Below are 27,016 nucleotides of genomic sequence, written 5' to 3' on the forward strand. Positions count from 1 at the left end.
GACAACTGCCAGCAAAGCCCTGTTATTTGTAGGTGCAGTACTTCAGCCATAACTGGAGCTCTACACAACAACCTACCGAAACTTGAGCAGGCTCATGTTAGATGAATACAGTTGTAACACTATTAATCAGAACTGTCCAGAAAGTTCCTTAAAGAAGCTCTGAATACTGTGGCCCAAAACAAAGCACTATCCAACTAGAAATGAAATGACGTATGGCTTTTAGTGCCGGGAGTGTCCGAGGACAAGTTCGGCTCGCTAGATGCAGGTCTTTCGATTTGACGCCCGTAGGTGACCTGCGCATCATGATGAGGATGAAAATGATGATGAAGGCGACACACACACCCAGCCCCTGTGCCAGCAAAATTAACCAATTATGGTTAAAATTCCTGACCCTGCCTGGAATCGAACCCAGGACTCCTGCGACCAAAGGCTAGCAGCCTAACCAATTAGCCATGGCGCCAGACTATCCAAACAGAATATCCCATACATGACACACGGGTCCACGAAGGGCTGCAGATAGTCATCAAGCAATGCATAAGGAAACTTTAATCTATTGCTTCTGATTGAGAACATTAGGCTAAATAAATTCATGTAGCTCAATCATAGCTCAACGATATACCAACTGACCACTGTCTGGAGAGGTGTGGTTTCCAACTGATGAGCCTAAGTCACACTGGGGAAAAACACTCTTATGACTGAGCTATCTGACTTTCTTTAAATATCATGCCCTGTTGACAAATGGGGTTCAAAGCCTCGTGAGAGTTACACCACATACATCCCTATCATTTGTTCTAAAACTAGTTCAATGATACACTGAACCACAATATATAATGCCACTCCTCCAAGGTCCAATCATGAACTCCACGAGGTCAAGTGAGCAGCTGTATCCAAAACCGAAGAGTGCTACACTGAATTTAACGAATGTGCATCTAGATTGTTTTCTTTTACTATTGGTTTTATATTGCACCCACTCTGTTGGGTCTTACAGCAATTACGGGATATGAGACGGCTAGGACTAGGAAAGAAGCAACCGTGACCCTGATTAACGTACAGACCCAGCATTTTCCTGGGGTGAAAATGGGAAATCATGGAAAACTACCTTCAGGGCTGCAGACAGTAGGGTACGAACCCACTATCTCCCATCTCATAACCTACGTGACCCAAACCACATAGCTGAGTTGCTCAGTGCATCTTCTTTGTGCTTTCTACTGAGATGCAGGGACCACATCATTCCCAACTGTGTGAAGCTGAAGCACATGTTAAATACACCGAAGGCCAGGAGAATATATCAATGCGCTAACAAGGCTGTTGTGATAATACCAATATAAATGGTCCGTTATTGGACATTATAAATTTTCCAGCTAACTCATTCTTGGTTGCCAGCGTTTCGCCCTCGTGTGCTAGGGTGGTAGGTACCAACTGATGAGCCCACCCTAGCACACGAGGGCGAAACGCTGGCAACCAAGAATGAGTTAGCTGGAAAATTTATAATGTCCAATAACGGACCATTTATATTGGTATTATAAATTTACTCATTCAGGACAAATATTTCAGATTCCGTATGGGAATCAACATCTATATCACAAGGCTGTTGTGATCGAGAGAGTGCATTACACTCGTAGGGAAGTGGACTCAGTCTCCTGAGAGTTGTTTCGTTTACACCTGCTGTTAAGCAACACTCTCTTGCACGAATTGTGGTTGACTTTCGATCGCATTACTGCTATACAGGCTGAACCAAAATTCAACCAGGTGTCATTCAGACAGAAATCGAAGTTCATCCGACTAGCTCAGAAACAGACGGTCTCTCGCACGAACCCAGATGCTAGTAAAACTGTCGTCAATCTTTCCAAGAAATCCTTGGACGAGAACCAAACGGCAATTCTAGCTAGGGGTCTTAATTTCGCTGTCGCTCCCTCTAAAATTCCCCCTGAGGAATTAACTACTTCCGTTGAGGCAGCCATCCACAAACTACCTATGGATGAGGCTGAGGAGTTAAGACAGAAATGTGTGAGACTCATAAGGTCCCCTGTTGTACCCGCGCCCAATTTAACAAGAGGTGAAAGGTGAGCTCTGAAGGAACTTAGAGATGATTCTGAACTGACCATTCTCTCAGCTTATAAGGGTAATGCGACAGTGGTTATGGACAGTGACGAGTATAAGAATAAGATCTCGGCTATACTGTCAGAGCCTGTTTACAGACTGAGCTCACGTGACCCCACCACTCGTGTGTCCAACGCCACTGTGAAGCTCTTAAGGCAATCTTCAATTCCAAAAGAGGAGGCTAAACATCTGTCCCAGGGGGATGCAGTGCCACCTAGATCATATGGACTGTGTAAGATCCATAAAAAATATGTTCCCCTCAGACCTATTGTTAGTGTGATAGGTTCACCTACGTATGCTCTGGCTAAATATCTAAGCAAATTGCTTCAGCCACACATAGGACGTACAGAATTACACGTCAGAGACTCTCGGTATTTCGTCAACTAGCTGTCAACCATAACCCTTTGACCTAATGCACTTTTGGTGAGTTTCGATGTGTAGTCCTTGTTCACTAAAGTGCCGACTGACTCGGTCATGTCTCTCATTGCACACCTGTTCGCTGAGGACATACTAAGCTATTTTACCACTGCACGACTTCCAGCTATTTCTTGTGGGGTGGAAATTTTTACGAACAGACGAACAGAGTGGGTATGAGAAGTCCACTTTCGCCCGTAGTGGCTAATTTCTTTATGGACCATTTTGAGAAGGAGGCTATTGCTTCGGTGCCCGTCAAACCTATGATATGGTGGAGGTATGTTGACGATGCATTTGTGGTCTGGACAGAAAGTCCTGAGAAAATTTATTTATTTCTAAACCACCTAAATCAGCAACACCCTTCAATTAAATTCACTATCAAGATGGAGTCGGACGGATGCCTTCCTTTTCTGGATGTTCTAGTAAGAAAGAAACCGGACGGCTCCTTAGGACATACCATCTATCGTAAGCTTACCCACACAAATCGCTATCTTCATACAGATTCTCACCACCATCCAGCACAAAAACAAGGCATTCTCACGACACTCGCCAAGAGGGCGACACAAATTTGTGAACCATCAAACATCCAGGTGGAGATGTACACGCTCAAAGTCACATTCAAGGGTAATGGTTACAGTGATTTGCAGATTCATGGAGCCCTGCATCCCAGAGAAACGACCAAGCAAAGCTCACAGAAGGAAGAAGTGAAGGGAATTGCCTACTTGCCTTACATTCACACCACCACACATCAAATTGCCAAGGTCCTCCGCAAACATAATATAAAAACCGTGTTTGGCACCGCCACTAAAATTGCTCACAGTCTGAGTAAAACCAAGGACAAATTGTCTCCACGTTTACATCCTGGGGTATACGAAATTCCCTGTACTTGCGGTAAGGTATACATCGGCCAAACATGCTGGTCCATTGGTACCCGTATCAAGGAACACGAACGTAATATTCGTCTCAATCAGCCAGACAAATCAGCAATAGCTGAGCACGCTCTATCGTCGGGTCATGATGTCATGTTCCAAGATACTCGAGCTCTTACCCACACTAGATACTACATGTCCAGGATTATACAGAAAGCTGTGGAAATACGTAGAAATTCTAACAATTTCAACAGAGACAATGGCTATCAATTAATACCTAGTCACAAGCCATTAAGGATTTACGTAGGTCGTTCCCTTCCCTATTGTTATTTTGTCTCGGTGTTTTCCAAATTCGCACGTTCCTCATCGCCAGATGTTTCATTCCAGGCTTGTGTCATTGTCATACACCTGTAAATGTCATATGTTACGCACACATGTTATGGGTGAATGAATGAATACCGATCTGCATTTAGGGCAGTCGCCCAGGTGGCAGATTCCCTATCTGTTGCTTTCCTAGCCTTTTCCTAAATGATTTCAAAGAAATTGGAAATTTATTGAACGTCTCCTTTGGTAAGTTATTCCAATCCCTAACTCCCCTTCCTATAAATGAATATTTGCCCCAGTTTGTCCTCTTGAATTCCAACTTTATCTTCATATTGTGATCTTTCCTACTTTTATAAACGCCACTCAAATTTATTCGTCTACTAATGTCATTCCACGCCATCTCTCCGCTGACAGCTCGGAACATACCACTTAGTCGAGCAGCTCTTCTTCATTCTCTCAATTCTTCCCAACCCAAACTTTGCAACATTTTTGTAACGCTACTCTTTTGTCGGGAAATCACCCAGAACAAATCGAGCTGCTTTTCTTTGGATTTTTCCAGTTCTTGAATCAGGTAATCCTGGTGAGGGTCCCATACACTGGAACCATACTCTAGTTGGGGTCTTACCAGAGACTTATATGCCCTCTCCTTTACATCCTTACTACAACCCCTAAACACCCTCATAACCATGTGCAGAGATCTGTACCTTTTATTTACAATCCCATTTATGTGATTACCCCAATGAAGATCTTTCCTTATATTAACACCCAGATACCTACAATGATCCCCAAAAGGAACTTTCACCCCATCAACGCAGTAATTAAAACTGAGAGGACTTTTCCTATTTGTGAAACTCACAACCTGACTTTTAACCCCGTTTATCAACATACCATTGCCTGCTGTCCATCTCACAACATTTTCGAGGTCACGTTGCAGTTGCTCACAATGGGACCCTCTTAGATGGATTCTGATGGTTCAGTCAGCTTCCGCTTCGAGTGCTAGCGCTGTGCCACGTCTGGGGAGCCATCTGGTGATGAATGAACATACCATTTCCACTTATATTATAACATCTAATTCCAAAAATATCATTGTTTAGGAAGCCTTTCTCGTGGACAGTCGAAATTTTCTTCTGATGATGCAGAGCACAGTTCTCTGTGAAACGCAAAGAATTTCACCTTGACAAGGCTATAAGCCCAAAAGTCTATACAGTATAATGTCTATAAGTACGGGCCGTAAAAGCATCAATGGCAACATTAGAATAATGTTATTGTTTTTACGTCCCACTAACTACTTTTGATGGATTTTGGAGATACTTAGGTGCCGGCATTTTGTCCCACAGGAGTTTTTTTACATGCCAGTAAATCTACCAACATGACGCCGACGTATCTGAGTACCTTCAAATACCACCAGACTGAGCGAGGATCGAACCTACCAAGTCCGAGTCACTCAGTCCAGCTGCATCTAGAATGTCTGGTATTAAATGTGAATAAATTACCAGTTTAATACACAGACAATTCTTGTGTTGGTCACAATATACATGCATGTTGACTAAATAACTGTTCTAGGGGCAGAAATGCCTTCAGACATGATCAAAAATACATTTTTAAAAATTATATGGTTAAACAGAATAGAGAATGAACACTGGAAGCCAATTTAAAAGACAAATTTCTATGTAAACTTTTCTCTCTCTCTCTCTGACAAGCATTACTCAAAATACACAAATTCTAAAAGAGTAACAAACTTGTAAGCAAAATACTTCATCTGACAATGAACTGATCCAAACTTCCCAAACTCTAGAAAACTAATTACAGCTCACACAATCAGTATCATTCACAAATGTAGTTTTTTTTCAAAACATATATCAATCAAAGGAGTTAACAAAATAGTTGTTAATAAAAATTGCTAGGAATGAAATTCAAAAGTCCAAGTCCATGGTAAAATCAAAATAAGGGTCATTTCCTTAAGAATTACAAACTTGAAGCATTACGGAATGTTTAAAGTGGGACCTATAAGACACTTTTCATTTTTTATAATAATGTCCTACGAAAATGGCAGCTACATATAGTAGTCACACATTGTTTGAGTTCAATAGCCTCCATTTCCAGAAGGAATCTTACCTTCAGCAGGGTTCATAACACCATCATGTAACAATGTTGCCACACATCCTGACACACCTGAAAAGACAAAAATGGTATCCTTGAACACAAGGAATAACACAGATGGAGGGAAAAAGCCTTAATCACTACATAAAACTTAAACTTTATAATACAGATCTCTATACAGTATTTGATTTGAAAGGAATGATTCAGAGACTAATAATGTCTTAAAAGGACAAAATTAATACGATAAAATATTTTTGGACAACACAGAGAAAAACAACAACTTATTCTACAACTCGTCTAAAATACTTCTGTCTATGGGTAAAGCATTTAGAAATTCCCTGTAGGCTTCAATGGTTTCTTTTCAAGGGAGGTGGATCAACTACTCGAACAGAAGTCTATCACCACCCTATTTATTTTCTGATAGAATAACTCATATGTACAGAAGAGTAGCCATTATTAATTAATACCAAACTCTGATTTTGAAGAAGGGACAACAGGTCCATCCTATTCCAGAGAAAGCATGACAAATTCTCATCAATCTGAGCAAAAAGGTTCAAAGTACCCAAATTCTGTTTGCATACTGGAAAAGATTATGGATTTCCTTCTATATCTGAGCAGTCTAATATATGGCCCAGTGGAGAACTTTTTTTTTTTTTTTTTTTTTTTGCTACTTGCTTTACGTCGCACCGACACAGATAGGTCTTATGGCGACAATGGGACAGGAAAGGGATAGGAGTGGGAAGGAAGCGGCCGTGGCCTTAGTTAAGGTACAGCCCCAGCATTTGCCTGGTGTTAAAATGGGAAACCACGGAAAACCATTTTCAGGGCTGCCGACAGTGGGGTTCGAACCTACTATCTCCCGAATACTGGATACTGGCCGCACTTAAGCGACTGCAGCTATCGAGCTCGGTAGTGGAGAACTAGAAAACCAAATAGATCGACTTAACTCAAATCAGGAGAATGCCCAAGCTGTGCCATAATTCAAAGATTGACTGAAAGAGTGGATGAGTGTGCATGCAAGAGATTTCCCTGATTATTGATGATGATGATTGTTGTTTAAACGGCCCTAACATCTAGGTCATTGGCCCCTAATGGTACAAAATATAATGACAATTTAAAAGTCCAAACTCCTTCAATGACCAGAATTCAAAACGTGAAGATGAAGAATGAATGGATGAATTTGAAACAATCAGTGGATCCGACCTGCAATGCCCCACATTCCCAGAAACTAGCATTAAACAATAGTATTACTGATCAAGGGACTGCTGCTAAAGCACAATACGGAATCAATGATGCTTGTAGTCTAAAGGGGTCCAAAATCCAAGTCATCCGCTCCTCATAATGGTACTTATCGCTAGGAAAGTAGGACCATGGTATTTGTCATGTTGAGGTACTAATCAAAAGTAGCGTAGACTCGCGGTATTCCACACATTATGGGACTACTCACAGGTAAAGTAATGCGCACATGTAACACAGACCTAGGGTGTTTCTCACATCGCGGCACTATTTGCAGGCAACGCAGACCTATGGTGTTCCTCACAAAAGTGTACTAACCACAGGGACTCATACTATCCCATGGTGTTCCTAACATGGTGGGTACTAATCATAGGCAAGGCAGAACCATAGCGTCACTCATATAGTGATACTAATCACAGGTACTGTAAAACCCAGCCGGAAGCTCACACTGGTCGCTACTAATCACAAATTTATTTTGTACCTAACATAATGGTACTACATGCAAGTAATAGCGATCCATGGTGTTCCCTGCGTGATGGTACTAATTACAAGTAGTCTCATGGTTCTAATTCGATCATCCCTTGGTCGTCCCTTTTAGTCGCCTCTTACAACAGGCAGGGGATACCATGGGTGTATTCTTTGTCTGTGTCCCGCACCCACAAGGGGTTCCCTGATTGTGATAAAGAAATACTTTTTCTTGTTACTTACATTTCATTCCCCTCTGTCAGAAAAATGCGTCAGATTTCAGTCACCATTTTTCACAGATGGTTCGATGAAAGTTTGAGATCACCCACTTATCTGCACTACAGTCATTGGTCTTAACCCTTGCAAAAAGTCAATAAAGCAGCCTATTTTGGTCACATCTTCAAAAATGACATGTACAGCCTGAACTGATCACAGAAAGCAAGATAGAAGTGAAATATAAATGCTAGTTGCTTTACGTCGCACCGACACACATAGGTCTTATGGCGACGATGGGATAGGAAAGGGCTAGGAGTGGGAAGGAAGTGGCCGTGGCCTTAATTAAGGTACAGCCCCAGCATTTGCCTGGTGTGAAAATGGGAAACCATGGAAAACCATTTTCAGGGCTGCCGACAGTGGGGTTCGAACCTACTATCTCCCGAATACTGGATACTGGCTGCACTTACGCGACTGCAGCTATCGAGCTCGGTGAAATATAAATGTGGGCAGGTAAGAATACCCTGAACGTGGAACCTCTGACTGTGGTTCAACAGCCACAAAACAGCAACTCTGATATGGAAAACTCAAAATAGGAAAAACTAACTCTAGTAAGGTTGAACCTTCTGTGAGAAGATGGCATCATTGGATTAGAACCATTAATCCATCCAGCATATTGCCCCAACAACTGTAGAACAGTTCTGAGCTCATGAAAGGTCACAGATGCACTGGATACATTTTCCAGCTGACTCATGGTACACTGGCACTGCCTAAGGCTCCAAGTAGCCTGTGCAGTGACCTCCATTATATGCACTAGCCACGCATCTTGGTAGGTGTGCTAGTTATCAACAGATGAGCCTAACTGGCACACCGGGGCAAAACCAAGAATGAGTTGGCTGATGGCCTAGCAAGCAACTATTTTTATTTTCACAGTGCACTAGCACTGCCTGAGGGGGATGGTGGTGATTATTGTTTTAAGAGGAAGTACAACTAGGCAACCATCCTCTATATAATACCAATCAGAGAGAAAAAATGGAAGGGATCCGACACTTCAATAAATGAAGGTATTGGCCAAAGAAAGACAAGGGCCATGAAGGGCGTGAAAAAGAAAGACTCTCTAGGCCTCAGAAACCTAATACTGTCAGGGGCAGAAAAGAACAAGTGTTGACCAAAGGAGGTCAGATAGGATAGATGAAAGTGAGGAGCCTGTCACGAGTAAATGGAAGCGATGCCAGGAGTCAGCTAAGGGCCCCATAGTCGCCAACCCAAGCTCCCAAGTTCAGAGCCCCTGGGGCACCTTTTAGTCGCCTCTTACGACAGGCAGGGGATACCATGGCTGTTATTCTACCACCCCCGCACTGCCTGAGGCTCCATGTAGCCTGTGCAGTGGTCTCCACTACATGCACTAGCCATGCGTTTTGGTAGGTGTGCTGGTTACCAATTCTTCTTCTCAATTCTCAATCCTAAGATTAGTTGGCAGCAATTCGTCTTCTCCACTCTTCTCTGTAATCAGCTAATCTCTTCATTTCCACATATGAGCCTGTTCCTACGTCATCTCTGATCTGCTTTGAATATTGCAGTCTAGGTCTTCCTCTTCCTCTTTTACCCTGAATCATTCCTTCCATGACATTAACTATGAAACCATTGTGCCTATAGAGATGGCCAATTAATTGGTCTCTTCTCTTTCTTATTGTTGCTAAAAAGGATCTTTTTTCATCTATTCGTCTAAAGAACTTCTTCATTGGTGAGTTTTGCTGTCCACGAGATCTTTTCCGTCCTCCTCCAGCACCACATCTCAAATGCTTCGAGACGTTTCTTATCACCTGCACTAATAGTCCACGTTTCTGAACCATACAAGGCCACACTCCAGACAAAGTACTTAATAAATCTCTTCTTGGTCTCCACATTTAAATTCCTTGATGTAAGTAGTGTCCTTTTCTTATAAAAAGCAATGTTTGCTTGGGAAATTCTGCTCTTTATGTCGACTGAACTTTTGTCATCTGGAGTGATTTTACTTCCTAAGTAGGTAAAGACATTTACTTGCCTTAGTTGTATATCAATAATTCTGATGTAGACTGCAATATGGTTACCAACTGACGAGCCCAAATTGGCACAATGGGGTGAAACACTGGCAACCAAGAATGACACTAGTATGTTTTTATTGTTCACCCACCTATTCAATACAATACAATACAATCTTAAAAATTAGGACTTTGTCCTTTCCGGCAACATGCTTGTAATCCAAAGCGCTCGTATATCAAGGCAAGTTTTCCCATAAGAAACAATTGAAATGCGGAAGATTCGTCCACAACACAAAAATATTTATTCGCTTACCACTTCTAAAACAAAATATAACGTAAAACAAATTAAAGTGCACTTTTCCTTACAATAGAATCATTGTTGGTGTGAGGGAGAAGAGAGATGACATGAGAAGAGTTACTGTGTAGCACGAATTTCACCACTGCTGTGTGTTGGCTCACTGGAATTGTTTTCTTTTCTTGCAGCTTTAACGAGGAACTGTATAATGACTGTTGCTTTTGCCTCTTTTTGAGGATTTCACAAAAATGTGACATTGCATTGTCAATGAACTGACTCATCGCTCGCACTGCTACAACCTTATTCGGGTGGTGTTTTTCTACAAAATTTTTCATTGTTTCCCACATTTTGCACTTCTTCCGAATCTCAGTTGAAGTGAGAGAATCGTTTGACTTTTCCTCCTCCTCTTGCCCGGATGAGATCTCCATAACCTCCTCCTGCTTTTCGCGATGCAGGTCAATCAGTTCGTTGGTGGTCAGTCCTGGCTATGTTCTTCCACCAGCTCTTGAATGTCCACGTCATTCACCTCCAGCCCCTTCCCTAAGGACACAATTTCATTGGAAATCGGTGGCTCATTGTCACCAACAATCCCCTCAAAGTCACGTCCAAGAACACAGTCAGGCCACAGCTTTCCCCAAGCGGAAGTGAGAGTTCTCTTGGTGACTCCATCCCAGGCTTTACTGATGATCTTAAGGCAGTTCACGTTGGGGAAATGATTGCTCCCAAACTCACGGAGGGTAAGGTTTGTTGCTTTGGTCACTTTGAAGCAACGCTGAAATAGTGCTTTGGTGTATAGCTTCTTGAAGTTCGAAATGACTTGCTGATCCATAGGCTGGAGTAGTGTTGGGAGGAATCAACTTAACCTTAACTAAGTTGAATTCCGCCAGTAAGTCATCCTCAAGGCCTGGAGGTGAGCAGGAGCATTTTCCGTAAGCAGCAAGACTTTGAGCGGCAGATTCTTTTCTGACAGGTATTTCTTCACGACAGGACCAAAGACCTCATTTATCCATTCAAAAAACGAATAGGGGAGGGGGAAAACGTAGGCACACGTGACGCTCGTATTGCGAAACCTCACTCGCTTATCAAGTTACAATTTATTTAAAAAGTTTGCTCGTCTTGCAAAACACTTGTAGACCAAGTTACTTGCATTCCGAGGTTTCACTATATACTATTACTTAACAATATTTGTGTTAATATTTGAGTCTAAAAACATGACTATTATTTGAGGATTATGACATAGGTGGTTGGTTTTTGATATTAAAAGATATTACAATAAAGATAAAAATCAGAAAGCATATTCCATTTTATTGTCAAATGGCATGTTGTTAAAAACTTAAGGAAAGTTGAGCACTGGTAATGGTAAAACCAAGAATGAGTTAGGTGGAAAATGTATAATTTCCAATAATGGACCAATTATTTTGGAATTAGCTGTACAGAGGGGTCAACTGAAACATGGTGACTGAAACATCTGTACCCACAATTCCTCACAAATTATTATCTACCACATACGACATACATAAGCAAACTCGCAATTTCATACACTTATTGTTTGTAGCATGACAACAGCTAGAGCCCTGCATGGATGCAGATATCCGTGAAGTTAGTGTCTTGGCGGGTACAAATTTGATGGCAGCGCGAATAATGTTCCGATGATTTCTAAATAATTTAATTTTCATTCAGGTATACTCTTATTTTTGCTGGTGGTTAGGCTGCCTTTGACATTCGTATGGGAGAATGGTGATATATATAAAGAGCCTTGAGACCATACAACCGTAAATCTGACCTAAGCCTAACTGGCTCCTGCCCGCAATTAGTGGAAGGAACAAAGGTCAATAAGTCGGTAGTTGTCGCAAGAGAAAATCTTTCATAAACCTGTCACTGTAGGGGGCTGTTGCCAGGTATCAGGCCTATTATATTAACAGATCTATCCATTTCAATACCTTGGGTGTAAACAGTAAATATTTACAATATCTGCAAATAACCATTTGCGGATGTGGATGAAGGAAGTGTGGATGCGGATATTATTTTGTATATCCGCGCAGGGCTCTAACAATAGCCATACGATCATCAGATTTACATGGAATCCAAACCTCATGAAGAACGACTTCATTAATAAGAAGGAAAGATATTATACACTGCAACTTTATCCATTCAAATACTTTAAATTTGAATTCATGGATAATTTGAACTTTCCGTATGGTCCCTTGAGAGTCGTATAAAACACAAGGTTCAAAATTCTTTGATTCAAATATTATATTGTTTAATTCAAAGTAAAAATACCAAAGAACTCTCAATATTTTCAAAAAATTGTGTTTAAGGATGACGGAACACATCCTATGTGGAAGAGAAAAGTAGCCTACTCTAGAATTGTGCTGGTATTGAAAACAGAACTGTAGTTTTTCCAAAGTGAGGAAAAGGTTCAAGCTCTTCACCATCTGATGGATGTTTTTGAATAGTCTTCTAGGTAGTGAACTTCAAGTTTTCAATCTGGGAAAATCTGTTCATTAAGCCTAAACTCAGAACTCCACGTGGAATTGATTTACAGCTGTGAGCAGATGAAATGAGACACTTTGTAATATAGGTCATTATGGTAATTGTAGATGGATTAAGCAACAAGGGCTAGGCTTTGGTACTGACCCAAAACTAATAGGGGAATGTACACTGCTTTTATTTCTAGTAAAGTGCTTGCAGTACAGGTGTGTCACGTCAGGTTACTTGCCTTTGTTTTTCAGTACAGTATTAACGCCAGCCTAAAGTGTATTGTATTGTGTTACCAGTATGATCAGAACTGTTTGCAAGTTGTTTTCCGTCATGTCTTTGTTAAATAAAAAGAAACCACTTTTCCCGTTGCAAAAATCAAATGATCATAAATGTGACTCCTTGTCATGGCCATAGATCAACGGCTTCTAATATCAGATGGCAACCAGCCATAAGACATAGCCTGCACAATTGCTAGGTAAAATTGTCCGACCATCCATCCATACCTCACATCACTGCCTGAACGGTTGCTATGGTCACACTTCCGTTACACATTTTGTCGCACCACGTTACAGATGAACCCCAGCCATAAGATATACTTACGTCAAACATGAAGAGTCTAGCTCAGCAGGCCAACATTATAAATGAAGGGGAAAAGAGTTTACAAAAAAGAGGCACAAGCCACAAAGTATTTTGACATTCTTCCAAGCATTATTCACAAACTAAAAGATAACATAGTTTTGATCAGCTGGGCTGTGATATCACATTTAGAAATTTCAGGTTCTTACTGATGCTGACTTCCCATTACAAGTGGAAATTACACATTTCTTACTTGTGTATGATCACGATAAACACTTTTTTTAAAATTGGAGCTTTACGGATGGGGCACACTTCAAAAGAAATGTGGAATCAATTTCCACAATACCAATAACGAAATAGCTGAGACTCGTAAGCTACAAAGTGCCATAACACCATTCATCAGCAACAGTTCAGTATTAATGTATGGAAAGTTGCAGTTGATAATAACTTTACTGAGGCCCTGTATATTCCTCAGATGTTTACAGACCAATTCTGTAATAAAAAATGTAAGTGTAATCAATATTTGAATGCAGTCAACAATATTTCATAAACCCCCAATAAACTAATCTGATATAGCATACAGACAAGAACCAAGTGTTATGCTCATTGATAGGTCTACTGAGAGTTGATTCTTGATGAACAATTCAGTTCTAAAATAGCACTGTTAAGGGCCCCAAACATGTGCAGACTTCTGGGATACTTACTTGCAAAGACTTGCCTCCAGGAGGTAAGTTGGAAATATGCGATTGCTCAGACTAAATTATTTACCGAGGTAGTTGAATACGCACTCAGCTGTTTCCTGTTTATGTGCTTCGGATGGTTGGAAAAGTTATACGGATTGAAATTAATTAAGTAGTCTGTATGAAAGATGAGTTGTTACTTGGACTTAACGTGTGCTCTGCACAAAAAAAGACACGCAAAGGAAAAGATTGCAGTTTCATATTCATAGGCTACCAACCACGTTTACATTTTCTGCTGCATCTCTGAGAGAGCGCTTTCGTTGCAAAGTCTATGGCTGAATTCAAGCAGCGCCAGAATGTCAGCGACTTGCCTGCATATTTTTGTCGGCAGACTTAACGGCCTTACACACAGAGACATGTCTTATGAGAGACTGGTTTGTGCAGACTTACCTCGACTAAGTCTGCGCTTGTATGACAAGTTGCTAAAGGAAACAATTAGACTAATTGTATAAAGATAACCAGCCCTGCAGTCTAGGGATAACGTGCCTGACTCTTACCTAGAGGCCCCAAGTTCAATTCCTAGCCAGCTCAGGGATTTTCACCTGGACCTGAGGCCTGGTTCGCAGCCTACGATATTGCAATAGAGAAGCTATCCAATGGCAAGATGGCAGCCACCTTCTAGAAAGCCAAGAATTATGGCTGAGAGGCTTTGCCGCACTGACTACTTGGCACCTCATAATCTGTTCGCTTGGTAAGCAAGGCTCATCGGGCTGATGTACTTTTTTTTTTTTTTTGTCGTATGAATATAGGAACATGAAAAGTAATACATAATGTGAAGAACACAATGGCATGCCAGTGTAGGAAGAGGGAGCAATAGAAAGACAAAAATGGTCAAAAATGAAAACGCAAAAGGACAAGGAAAATCTCCACGTTCTCCTCTTGTGTTTGTCCTGTGTTCCTAATCCTTTACCACCTGTATTCATCTCTCTTAATAAATTAATAAATAAATACTTCCCATCCCCTGTATTTATTCAGCTTTCTTCTTATCCTACACTTACCGCATCATGACTGAAGATCTGTCAAGATGGCCCTCAATGATCGTTGATGCTCATTGTCCTGATGAAGTTGAGAAGCAAAAATGAGCTCATTGGGGGATGAGAAGAGATGGATGTAAGACAGGGATTGATGAGCAGAGAGCCTATTCAAAGATGGCAGAGTGTGAGTAGTGGTGATGATTGTTTTAAGAGGAAGTAATAGGCTGAGTGGCTCAGACGGTTGAGGCGCTGGCCTTCTGACCCCAACTTGTTAGGTTCGATCCTGGCTCAGTTCGGTGGTATTTGAAGGTGCTCAAATACGTCGCCTCGTGTTGGTAGATTTATTGACATGTAAAATAACTCCTGCGGGACTTAATTCCAGCACCTCAGCGTCTCCGAAAACCGTAAAAGTAGTTAGTGGGACGTAAAGCAATTATCTTTAATATTTTTTTTAAAGAGGAAGTACAACTAGGCAACCATTTTCTATTAACACTAATCAGAGTGAAAAATTGAAGGGGTCCGACACTTCGAAAAATGAAGGTATCTGCCAAAGAAAGACAAAGGCCACGAAGGACATGATAATGAAAGACTCCCTAGGCATAAAATGCTCTAATACTGTCCGGGTCAGAAAAGAACAAGTGTTTACCAAGGGAGATTGGATCGGATAGATGAAAGTGAGGAGCCTGGCACAAGTAAATGGAAGTAATGCCAGGCCTCAGTTAAGGGCCCCGTGGTCACCAACCCAAGCTCCCAAGTTAAGAGCCCCTGGTGCCTCTTTAATTTGCCTACAGGGGAAACTGTAGGTGTTATTCTACTGCGCCCACCCTCAAGGGGCTGCCAGTGGATCAAGATATGGAGATTGTCCTATCTTAATACGAATTTATTACCACTTGTTTGTTCCTCACCAATATTTATATTAAACTAGTTAAGGATACATGATACACTCTTTGTAAACCACATTCCTAGATGTAGTTTTGAATGCATTTTGAAACAGTATTGGAAAAAGTTTTGCATATTCTGATTTAGTGCACTTTTCACTTTCTTATGAGTGTATATGTACATTATAGATTTTGAAGGATATATACAAAGAAAAACGTGCAGTCAGCTATGCAAAACCAACAGAATCACTACCAAAGTACAAAGTTAGTATTGCAGGATTTTGAAAACAAGATTATCATTCACTGTGTAGCAGATCAATATATATAGCTACCTCAGACCTAGAGCCATGCTAAAACACGAGGCATACTCAGCACCAAAGAATCCCACTCTTAGATAGCAGCTTCAGTCACTTAAGAATATATGCAGGATGATTCAGAGTGGTGGGTAATTGCTCCCTTCAGTTCATACCTTGCACGTTCATCAAAATTCATGTCCACAGAATATGCTGGCCACACCATTCGTTTAAGGAACCAATTAACCACTCTGGTTCGATGAGCACAAGCATTGTCATCCACTAGCGTAAAGCCTTCACCCACAGACAGCAAATCCTGTAACTACAGGTTGGAGGATGCTATCTCCGTATATCACACCAGCCACACTACCCTGGATAGGAATTAAGAGGTGCACATTAACCGAACATGATCCCACCCGAAAACATGGCTGACCCCTTTTATTGCTGATGGCGCTCAACGATGAAGGCTTCACCCCATCACTCACAGGATCGTCTCCAGACTCTAATGCTTCTGATGTATGGGTGCAAGCTTACGGTGACCTCATCAGAGAAGAGTGTACGCTTCCACTGTTCCTGATACCATGGCTGAGTTGTTGTCCACCTCACATGAGCTGTCCTACGGTATGGTTTAAGAGGAGCTTTTGGCACAGGCTTATTTGATATTGGTCCTCTGTCGCCTCAAAATACTTCGCACCATCCGATTTGACATATTTACACCGATGGTCCTTTGAAGATACTGATGGAATGAGGTGGCAGTGAGTATATGATGTGCTGAAAGCAACAAATACTGATCCTCCCCACGAGTTGTTTTGCGCGTCAATCAGATACCAAGCATGTCTCCCTAAACTTTTTCCAAAATCTGGAGACATCACTTTGACTCACTCCAACAGGAGCAGACGCATCCACCTTGCAGCAATGTCACAATTCAAAGGCAGTCACTAGAATAAATGGGTACTCCTGCCATATTTACCTCAGTCCTCCACGTAATATCTATACACCACCAACTTTTCAAGATCATTAAATTCTTATTCATTTATTATAAGGTCCACCCAGTCAATTCTAATATGTTGTTGTTTGAGTCATCAGTCCATAGACTGGTTTGATGCAGCTTCCATGCCACCCTATCATGTGCTAACCTTTCATTTCTACATAAATGCTCCATCCTACATCTGCTCTATGTCTGCCTGTGATATTCATACCTTGGTCTACCCCTACCATTCTTACCGCCTACACTTCCATCAAAAACCAACTGCACAAGTCCTGGGTGTCTTAAAATGTGGCCTATCGTTTTATCTCTTCTTCTCATCAAATTTAGCCACAACAATCTCCTCTCACCAATTCGATTCAGTATCTCTTCATTCGTGATTCGATCTAGCCATCTCACCGTCAGCATTCTTCTGTAACACCATATTTCAAAAGCTTCTATTCTCTTTCTCACTGAGTGAGTTATCGTCCATGTTTCACTTCCATACAATGCCACGCTCCATACAAAAGTCTTCAAAAACATTTTTCTAATTCCTGTATCAATGTTCGAAGTAAGCAAATTTCTTAAGAAAGGCCTTCCTTGGTTGTGCTAGCCTGCATTTTACGTCCTCCTTACTTCTGCCATCGTTAGTTATTTTACCACCCAAGTAACAATATTCACCCACGTCCTTTAAGACTTCAATTCCTAATCTAATATTTCCTGCACCGGGTGAGTTGCCTCCGAGCGGTTAGGGTTGCGCAGCTGTGAGTTTGCATTCGGGAGATAGTGGGTTCGAACCTCACTGTTGGCGGCCCTGAAGATGGTTTTCTGTGGTTTCCCATTTCCACACCAGGCAAATGCTGGGACTGTACCTTAATTAACGCCACGACCGCTTCCTTCCCACCCCTAGGCCTTTCCTGTCCCATCGTCGCCATAAGACCTATCTGTGTCGGTGCGACGTAAAGCAAGTAGCAAAAAAGAAAAAAAATTCCTGCTTCACCTGACTTTGTAGGACTGCACTCTATTACTTCTATTTTGGACTTATCTACTGGGTATATTCATCCCATACTCCTCACCCAACACTCCATCCACACAATTCAGCAACTTCTACAGTCTCAAATATAACAATATCATCAGCAAATCTCAGGGTTTTGATTTCCTCTCCTTGGACTGTGATTCCCTTCCCGAATTCTTCTTTGATTTCCTTTACTGCCTGTTCTATATAAACATTGAAAAGGAGGGGGGACAAACTGCAGCCTTGCCTCACCCCTTTCTGGATTGCTGCTTCTTTTTTATAGCCTTCGACTGTTATCACTGCAGACTGACTTTTACACAGATTGTAGATAATTCGTCTTTCTCGGTACCTGATCCTGATCACACTCAGAATCTCAAATAACTTGGTCCAATCAACATTATCAAATGCCTTTTCTAGTTCTATGAACGCCATGTATGTGGGCTTGCCCTTCTTAATTCGATCTTCTAAGATCAGACGTAAAGTCAGGATTGCTTCACATGTTCCTACATTTCTTCTGAAGCCAAACTGAACTTCTCCCAACTCAGTTTCAACTTGTCTTTCATTTCTTCTGTAAATAATATGTGTTAAAATTTTGCAGGCATGAGATACTAAACTATTGTTGTGGTAGTTTTCACACTTGTCAGCTCTGGCTTTCTTGGGAATAGGTATAGCAACATTCTGCCGAAAATCAGATGGCACTTCTCCTGTCTCATACATCTTGCACACTAAATGGAATAAACTCGCCATGCTGGTTTCTCCTACAGCAGTCGGTAATTCAGAGGAAATATCATCAATTCCCGGTGCTTTGTTCCTACTTGGGTCTCTCAAAGCTCTGTCGAATTCTGACCTCAAAATTGGGTCACCCATTTCATCAGCATCAATAGCCTCTTCTTGTTCCAGAACCATTCATCTAGGTTCTTACCATGATACAACTGTTGGATATGTTCCAGCCATCCGTCTGCCTTGTCTTCTTTCTCTAGAAGTGGTTTTCCATCTCAGCTCTTAATATTCAAACACCTAGTTTTCCTTTCTCCAAAGGTTTCCTTGATTTTCCTGTATGCAGCATCTACCTTTCCTAAGACCATACTACTTTCAACATCCTTGCACTTCTCCTTCAGCCATTCTTCCTTAGCTGCCCTGCACTTCCTATTCACTTCATTCTTTAATCGCCTGTATTATTTTCTGCCCTCTTCATTTCTTACATTCTTGTATTTTCGTCGTTCATCGATCAGGTCTAGTATCTCTTGAGTTATCCATTGATTCTTAGAAGATCTTTCCTTTCTTCATAACATCTCTTCAGCAGCCCTACTGACCTCATTCTTCATTACTGTCCATTCTTCTTCTACTGGGTTTCCTTCAGCCTTTCCATTTAGTCCTTGTGCAACATGTTCCTCGAAACAATCCTTCACACTCTTTTCTTTCAACTTCTCTACATCCCATCTCACTGAATTCCTTCCCTTCTTCAATTTCTTCAACTTCAGATGGCATTTCATTACCAACAAGTTGTGCTCAGAGTCCACGTCTGCTTCTGGGAAAGTTTTGCAATACAATACCCGGTTTCTGAATCTCTGCCTAATCATAATGAAGTCTATTTGATACCTTTCAACGTCTCCAGGTCTCGTCCATAAGTACAGCCGTCATTTGTGGTGTTTGAACCAAGTATAACAAGGAGTAAATTGTGATTGGTGCAGAATTCAACCAGCCAACTTCCTTTTTCGTTCCTTTGTCCTAATCCGAATTCTCCTATTGCATTACCTTCTCTTCCTGGGCCTAGCACTGCATTCCAGTCTTCCATCACAATTAGATTCTCGTCACCTTTTACATATTGTATTAAATATTCTATCTCTTCATATATTCTTTTGATTTCCTCATCATCTGATGAACTAGTAGGCACATAGACCTGCACTATTGTAGTGGACATTGGTTTGGTGTCTATCTTGACAACAATAATCCTCTCTTCTTTCTAAACCAAGTGTTACCCACACTCATTCAATTTTTCTCACAAAAATCAATCAACTCATCTCCCTCACTGTTTCTTTCTCCATATCCAAATGGACCAATCACTACTTCTTTACCAATTCTGTCATTTCCAACTTGTGCATTGAGGTCTCCCACGACTATCACTTCCACATCGGTGATTACTTCCTCGAGTGTCTTCAAGAATTCTTCTATATCTTCCTCACTGTTTTTAGTTTGGGGTGTATAAACTTGGGTGAAATCTTTCATTCCTTCTTTCATCCTCAGTCTTACTCTGATTATTCTATCAGTAACGTAATATACCCTATCCAAATTTTCATCCAGGATTTTGTAAACAATCACTTCTACTCCATTCTTTGCCTCACCTCCCCCACTCCAGTATAGGGTGTACACAATACTTGTCCTCACTCCTCTTCCCCTCACTCAGTCCCATTGTTGCAACATTTTCCCTTTCTATGAAATCAATCAACTCTTCTGATTTTCCTGTCAGGGTCATAACATTTATTATTCCCACCTTCATAATATTAAATGCTGGTTGCCCACTTATCACAGCTCCCCCCCAGCAAAAGAACTGAGCGTCACTTTCAGCAGGGTACGCCCTAACCTTTTCCGAGGCTGATAATTACCACCACTCATTTTAGGCTATTGTTACGATGGGGTCGCCACTCCCAAAGGCATTTTAGAGCTACTAGCAGCAATTATACAGGCCACCCCTATTATTATTATTATTATTTATTTTTTCACAATTACCTTTACGTCGCACCAACACAGATAGGTCTTATGGCGACGATGGGACAGGAAAGGGCTAGGAGTGGGAAGGAAGTGACCGTGGCCTTAATTAAGGTACAGCCCTGGCATTTGCCTGGTGTGAAAATGGGAAAGCACTGAAAACTATCTTCAGGGCTGCCGACAGTGGGATTCGAAACCACTATTCCCGAATGCAAACTCACAACTGCTCGCCCCTAATCTAACCGCATGGCCAACTCACTCAGTACATGGGGAACAGACGCTCTTGCAGCCAACCCTAACATGGGAAAAACACTGCTGATGAAAGTGCTCATACTAATCCCCAAGTACTGGGCTGCCTCTTCCGCAATCTTCCACCTTTCTGAAGTCCATCTTCTCAGGTGGAGCATTTTACACAATTTTACACTATTTATTGTTGTTGCTAATTTCCTGCTGCCCTCATCCCCTGGAAATAAAGTAAATAAGCGTTACCAAGTAAATATTATTTATATGTACAAAAATGTTACATTCTTCACATATGTAAAATAGTAAATAAAATAGTATGTAAAAATATGAAAATTAAAACACAAGTACATCAGAACCACAACTCGTCGACACTTTTCATTTTAACAAGCCTACAAGTAAAGAAATGAAATACGTAATTACATAAGAATCTGGCTCCTATTGAACACCTAAAAAATGCTCTCATAATTCTCTTTAAATGACCTCAAATTAGAAAACCTGACTTAATGAAAATTAAGTTATTCCACAATAATTTTCTTAAGACGAAATAATGAATGTGTGCTCAGAATAACTATTGTAAAGCAAACATTCCAAGTAGAATTAGTGTATTACTACTAAACTATTAATCAACAAACTAACAATCATCACTGGAACATTTTCATTTCTACTTAAATAATGTGAAAAAAATATATTACTAACTAAACATACCTTAGCATTGCAACAGACCACCATAGTCATCCTAAAGGTATCCAAAATGAAGGAGTGGCAGATGGCAGCTAATAAATGTTTTATACTTTTAGAAACTTCTATCCACTTCCACAGATGTACTGAGAGCATATTTGAAAAACACAAATGTCAATTTTGAAGTCTTCTCCTGATAAAATACTGGCTATTTAACACGCTGTCAGATACCCTTTATTTTTTTCCAATTAAAAAAATGTTGTCTGTGTCCCCAAACTCACCTTTTATATTTTGTATACAATCTTCAGCTGAGCCCATGTGGTAGCCATAATCGTTAAGGTGTCAAGTCGATATGATCCGACACCGCGGTTAACTGGTTTGAGTCCCATTGGTGGAAAAAAAAAAAAAAAGAAATCTTCATTAAAATGTTGGCCAGCAGGATTGGAGTGGTGGTGGAGTACAATTTCTAGCTATAATCACTAGATTGTGAGCCAAAAGTTTGAGTTCACTCCAAACCTCTTTGCAGTGTTCATATGGAGAGAGGACATAATGCAGCTGATGGAGATTCGTTGGTCGGATGGGAGACTTTCAGCTCTGAGCACACCCCTTGGTGCTATTCGACAGGAGTAGGCTACTTGCCAGCACCGATTTTCACCCCCTCGCTTCCAACCATCATATGTCACTTCATTCATTTCATCTCATTAACTCCTCTGATAAATTTGATATCAGGGTCCCCAGCATTTAACACATAACTTCACAAAGAAATACCTAATCAAAGATTTCACGGTGCCATTGTCCATTAGCCGGCCAGCTACGAGCACAGCAATTGGCCGAGATGTAATTCCCAGAATTCCTAACTCACTGCTTCCGTTACCAACCTGTGCAAAGTAAAAACACAAGAAATGGCATTGTTAGTAGCTCTAACCCATCTTTGCAAATTCAGGCGAAGCTCTGTCATGAGAACAGTGGGGCCACACTCCCTTCAAGGGGCTTTAAAGTATCGCCACGGTGCATACTGCCCGCACGACAAGAAAGAAAAAAAAAAAAAAAAAAAAGAGCAATTTAGTGGTTGTAACCTTCTTTCAAATGCCGGGATGGAATAGCTCCCGTGCTTTTCACTGGACATTTCATTAACAGTTGGTAACATTCGCAAATCGTAAAGATGCCCCTATTAGCAATCGTGTGAACTAAGCAGAGAACAGAAATAAAAAACCATCACTGACCTCCATGCCTCTGTGTGCAATGAGTGGAGTGCTTACACTAGGCATATGCCAAACGGGACAAGGATTGGACAACAACTTCAGCATTCCTGACTTGTCCAATGTCACTTTCTTCTAGGCGGGTCAAGATTTCTGGCAAAAAATGAACAAGTTTTATTTTATGCAAGCCAATTTACCTTCCATTTGAGGATCAAGAAACAGGTCCTGTGCACTCCCAATTGCCTTACCATCTGTCCTATCAAAGATATTCACCACTTTTCTCACTATCTGAATTCTGTCACATTGGTATACGCATGCAGTCAACCAGGTACCCCAAAATGTTAAAACTGGTGCTGGGAGCAAAGCTATATAGGGGCCTTGCCTTTGAAATCCTTAGTTTTTGGGATGGTGCTTTGACAAAGACTTTCTTTACTGTGGAAACTAATCTATCTACTCCTGAAAATTTTGATCTGATCCCTTCTGCATCTTGATGAAAAGCATGAGTCAGACAAGTATCACGCACCATCTTACTATAAAATGATTTTATAGATTTTGCTGCCTTTACAATGTAAGGCCCTGCATCCGTTAGAAAGAAGAGCACATTCTCATGTTTTATTTGGATTTAACAGTTTGCACAATCTGAGTGTGGTTAACCTCCTCGAAAACCTGAAGTTTCTAGAGTATCACTATATAACCTACATAATGTCCTTCTCAATCTGTAGTCTCTTCAATTGATACATTTTTTTTTTTTTCCTTTCACATATTCACGTATTTGGTTTAATGCATCTTTGTAACATTCTGATAGGTAATTTTTATGCAATGCTGATTTGTTTGGAATAGTAAGACCAGTGTAGCGTTCAAGGAAATCACGTAATTTGGAATGGCTTAGTTTTCTTAGCAGAATATTTGCACAAAGAAACACTTCACATAATTATTTATAAAAGGAAGATTTATTACTTGATGTCAAAGCAGTTTCTTTTAACAGTAATTGTGACACTTTCCTTTCTATCACATTTTCAAAAACTCTTAAATTTTTTTCATCCTGACATGTTGTACAGTGAACTGTTTATCTGCAGCGACTTCAATATTGCCCACTTTACAGAACAACGTATTTCCATCAGTTGAGAATGTGTTTTCACCAAATTCTGACACACATTGTTTTAAACGTCTTCCAGTTTACCGTTTTCGTTCTGGCATTTCAATTGTTCTGCAAAACAAAATGACACACACCTACAACCCACACACATCAAAGTCCTATAGCTGCTGGCTAACTGAGTGAACAACCATACCTACATCAGAGCTGTCTACACTTCTAATAAAGCAAAACTCAACACAAATCATACGGCGCTGGGGGGATTACCTCAGGTTCTGTCCTGAGACTGACTGAATCCACACATGCACATAAAGAAATCAGTGACACAAACTGTACACACAAATGCATCAAAGTCAAGAAAGATTAAAACTGCTGCGTAGATACGAAACAGCTAATAAAAACAGATGAGCAGAGCAGAACATTCAGTATCTATGAGTTAGTCCAAGGATGTTTAGACTGGCATGTATTTTATAGCTAGAAAAACTTACCGATACTATAAAAATGATTTATGCATTTTGATGACCTTTAAAAAACCCACATATCTAACATTATTTATTGCAGAATACACTTAACTGTCACGAAGCTGATATGCAACTATGTGTACTATGTAAAAAGATTGCTGTTCATCAAAATGCAGACCCTTTACCATAACAAATTTAAAGGATTATATGTCAATCCTTTATTCTGGCAAGGATCTTCAAGAAATAGGACCTTTGAAAACTTATTTGTAATAAACTATTAGGTACAACTTCACTAAGAAAAAATGTGAACAAAACCATAAAACACAAAAATGCTGAATCCTATACAGAAATATACAGATATAATAGTATAATAGGCTGTCCTGAAAAATAAGGAGGTAATGGGTCAATAAAATATAACACTCAAAAATATTGAACTGAATCTTCTTTTAAATTTTAATATGACAATTTTTAAAAGTAGATTCTAAGGTCATAACTTAAACACACAACTCATAATTTTTAATAAAACAAAGAAATTACACACTACCTGATCAAAAGAATCCAGAAACCCCTATGTAATGCGGAAATGAATCTGAGAGGTGGACCCGCTAGTAGAGAAGCAGTAACAGCAGAATGGGTTGGTAAGGAGAGCTTGGCGACTTTGAACATGGACTAGTCATTGGATGTCAACCAAGTAACAAATCCACCAGGGACATTTTAACCCTTCTAAAGTGATGTGATGATGCTTGTTGTTTAAAGGGGCCTAACGTCTAGGTCATTGGCCCCTAATGGTATGAAATGTAATGACAATTTAAAAGTCCAAAATCATCCACTGTCCAGAATTCAAACCGCGATAACTAAGACTGGATGGATATGAATTTAAAACAATCAGTAGATCCAACCCGCATGCCCCACATTCCCAGAAACTAGTGTTAAACAATAGTAGTACTGACCAAGGGACTGCTTCTAAAGCACAATACTGAATCTATGACACTCGTAGTCTAAAGGGGTCCAAAATCCAGGTCATCAGTCCCTCATAATTGTACTTATCGCTAGGAAAGTACAACCATGGTATTTGTCATGTTGCGGTACTAATCAAAAGTAGCGTAGACTCGTGGTATTCCACACATTATGGTACTACTCACAGGTTATGTAATACACACATGTAACACTGACCTATGGCATTTCTCATATTGCAGCGCCATTTACAGGCAACGCAAACCTATGGTGTTCCTCACATAGGTGTACTAATCACAGGGGCTCTGACTATCCCATGGTGTTCCTCACTAATCATAGGCAAGGCAGACCCACGGTGTTGCTCATAAAGTGGTACTAATCACAGGTACTGTAAAACCTACCCTGATTCACACACTGTCGCTACTAATCACAAACCTTATGTGTGCGGTGGTACTAATTACAAGTAATCTTATGGTTCTAATTCGATCATCCCTTGGTCGCCCCTTTCAGTCGCATCTTACGACAGGCAGGGAATACCGTGAGTGTATTCTTCGCCTCCGCCCCCTCCCACAGGGGGATATGCGTTTGGACTACAAGAGCTGTTTTATTTCGCTCAAGTCTGCCGGCAAGCCGGTGAGGATCCCCCTATCCTCCACCCGGGACATGCCACATGGGAGTATCACCTCTCCCCCTGCTACGCCAGAGTAGTAGGTTCGTGGCCCTTCTAAATCTGCCCAAGTCGACTGTTGGTAAGCGATTGTGAAGTGGAAACGCGAAGGAACAACAGCAGCTAAATCGAGACCAGGCAGACTTCAATAACGTACAGGGATCGTCGAGTATTGCAGAGGGTGATTGTAGAAAATCGCAAGAGAACAGCAAAAGGAATCACTCGTGAGTTCCAAAGTGCTACCAGTAGTCCAGCCAGCACAATGACTGTGTGTCGGAAGTTAAAAAGAATACGGTACAATGATCGAGCTGCTGCTCATAAGCTAAACATTTCTGTAGTCTATGCTAAGCAACACTTGAGGTGTTGTAAAGAGCAATGCCACTGGACGGGGGCTCGACAGCGTTAGGGTGTGATCCCCTTATTGCACTTAAGAAAACTCTAAATGCAGAAGGATATAAACACATTTTAAATCATTGTGTACTGCGTACAGTGAGAGGACCAGTTCAGAGACTTAAGATTGATTGTATCAACACGACAATGCACAGCCATACAGCTACTTCTGTACAACAATGGTTTCTGGACAATAACATTCCTGAAATGGATTGGCCTACCCAGAGCCCTGACTTGAACCCAATGGAACACCTTTGGGATGAGTTAGAACACTGACTTCACTCCAGACCCCAGCGTCCAACATCACTACCTTCTCTCGCTTCGGCTCTTGAGGAGGAATGTGCTGCCATTCCTCCACAAACATTCAGACACCTCACTGAAAGTGTCCCCAACAGAGTTAAAGCAGATATAAAGACAAGAGGTGGACTCACCCCATATTAATATCCAATAACAGGGAACATGACATCGGTAAAGTCTAGGTACAATTTCAGATAAGTGTCCAGATACTTTCGATAGGATAATGTACCTGAGACATTGATTCATACTCCACAATCATTCACTCCATGTCTCAGAACCTGTTACCTTCTCTTCTGCACTAAGGTAATGCGATTATACGGAAACTGCAAAAACTGATGGCAGCACTATAACAGGACGTACAAGGCATTTA

At 40.8% G+C, this 27,016-nt stretch overlaps 1 protein-coding gene across 1 annotated transcript in view; it reads right to left on the reverse strand.

The window, feature by feature from the left end:
* The window catches only part of mfrn (mitoferrin), an 84,923-nt gene that overhangs the window by 48,502 nt on the left and 9,405 nt on the right, over window positions 1–27,016 (reverse strand). The window contains exon 3 of the mRNA XM_067142907.2: window positions 5,823–5,879. Coding sequence (XP_066999008.1) covers window positions 5,823–5,879 — 57 coding nt within the window. The remainder of the gene's footprint in view (window positions 1–5,822; window positions 5,880–27,016) is intronic.

This window comes from Anabrus simplex, chromosome 3 (genome assembly GCF_040414725.1).
Source record: "Anabrus simplex isolate iqAnaSimp1 chromosome 3, ASM4041472v1, whole genome shotgun sequence".
Lineage (NCBI taxonomy): Eukaryota > Metazoa > Arthropoda > Insecta > Orthoptera > Tettigoniidae > Anabrus > Anabrus simplex.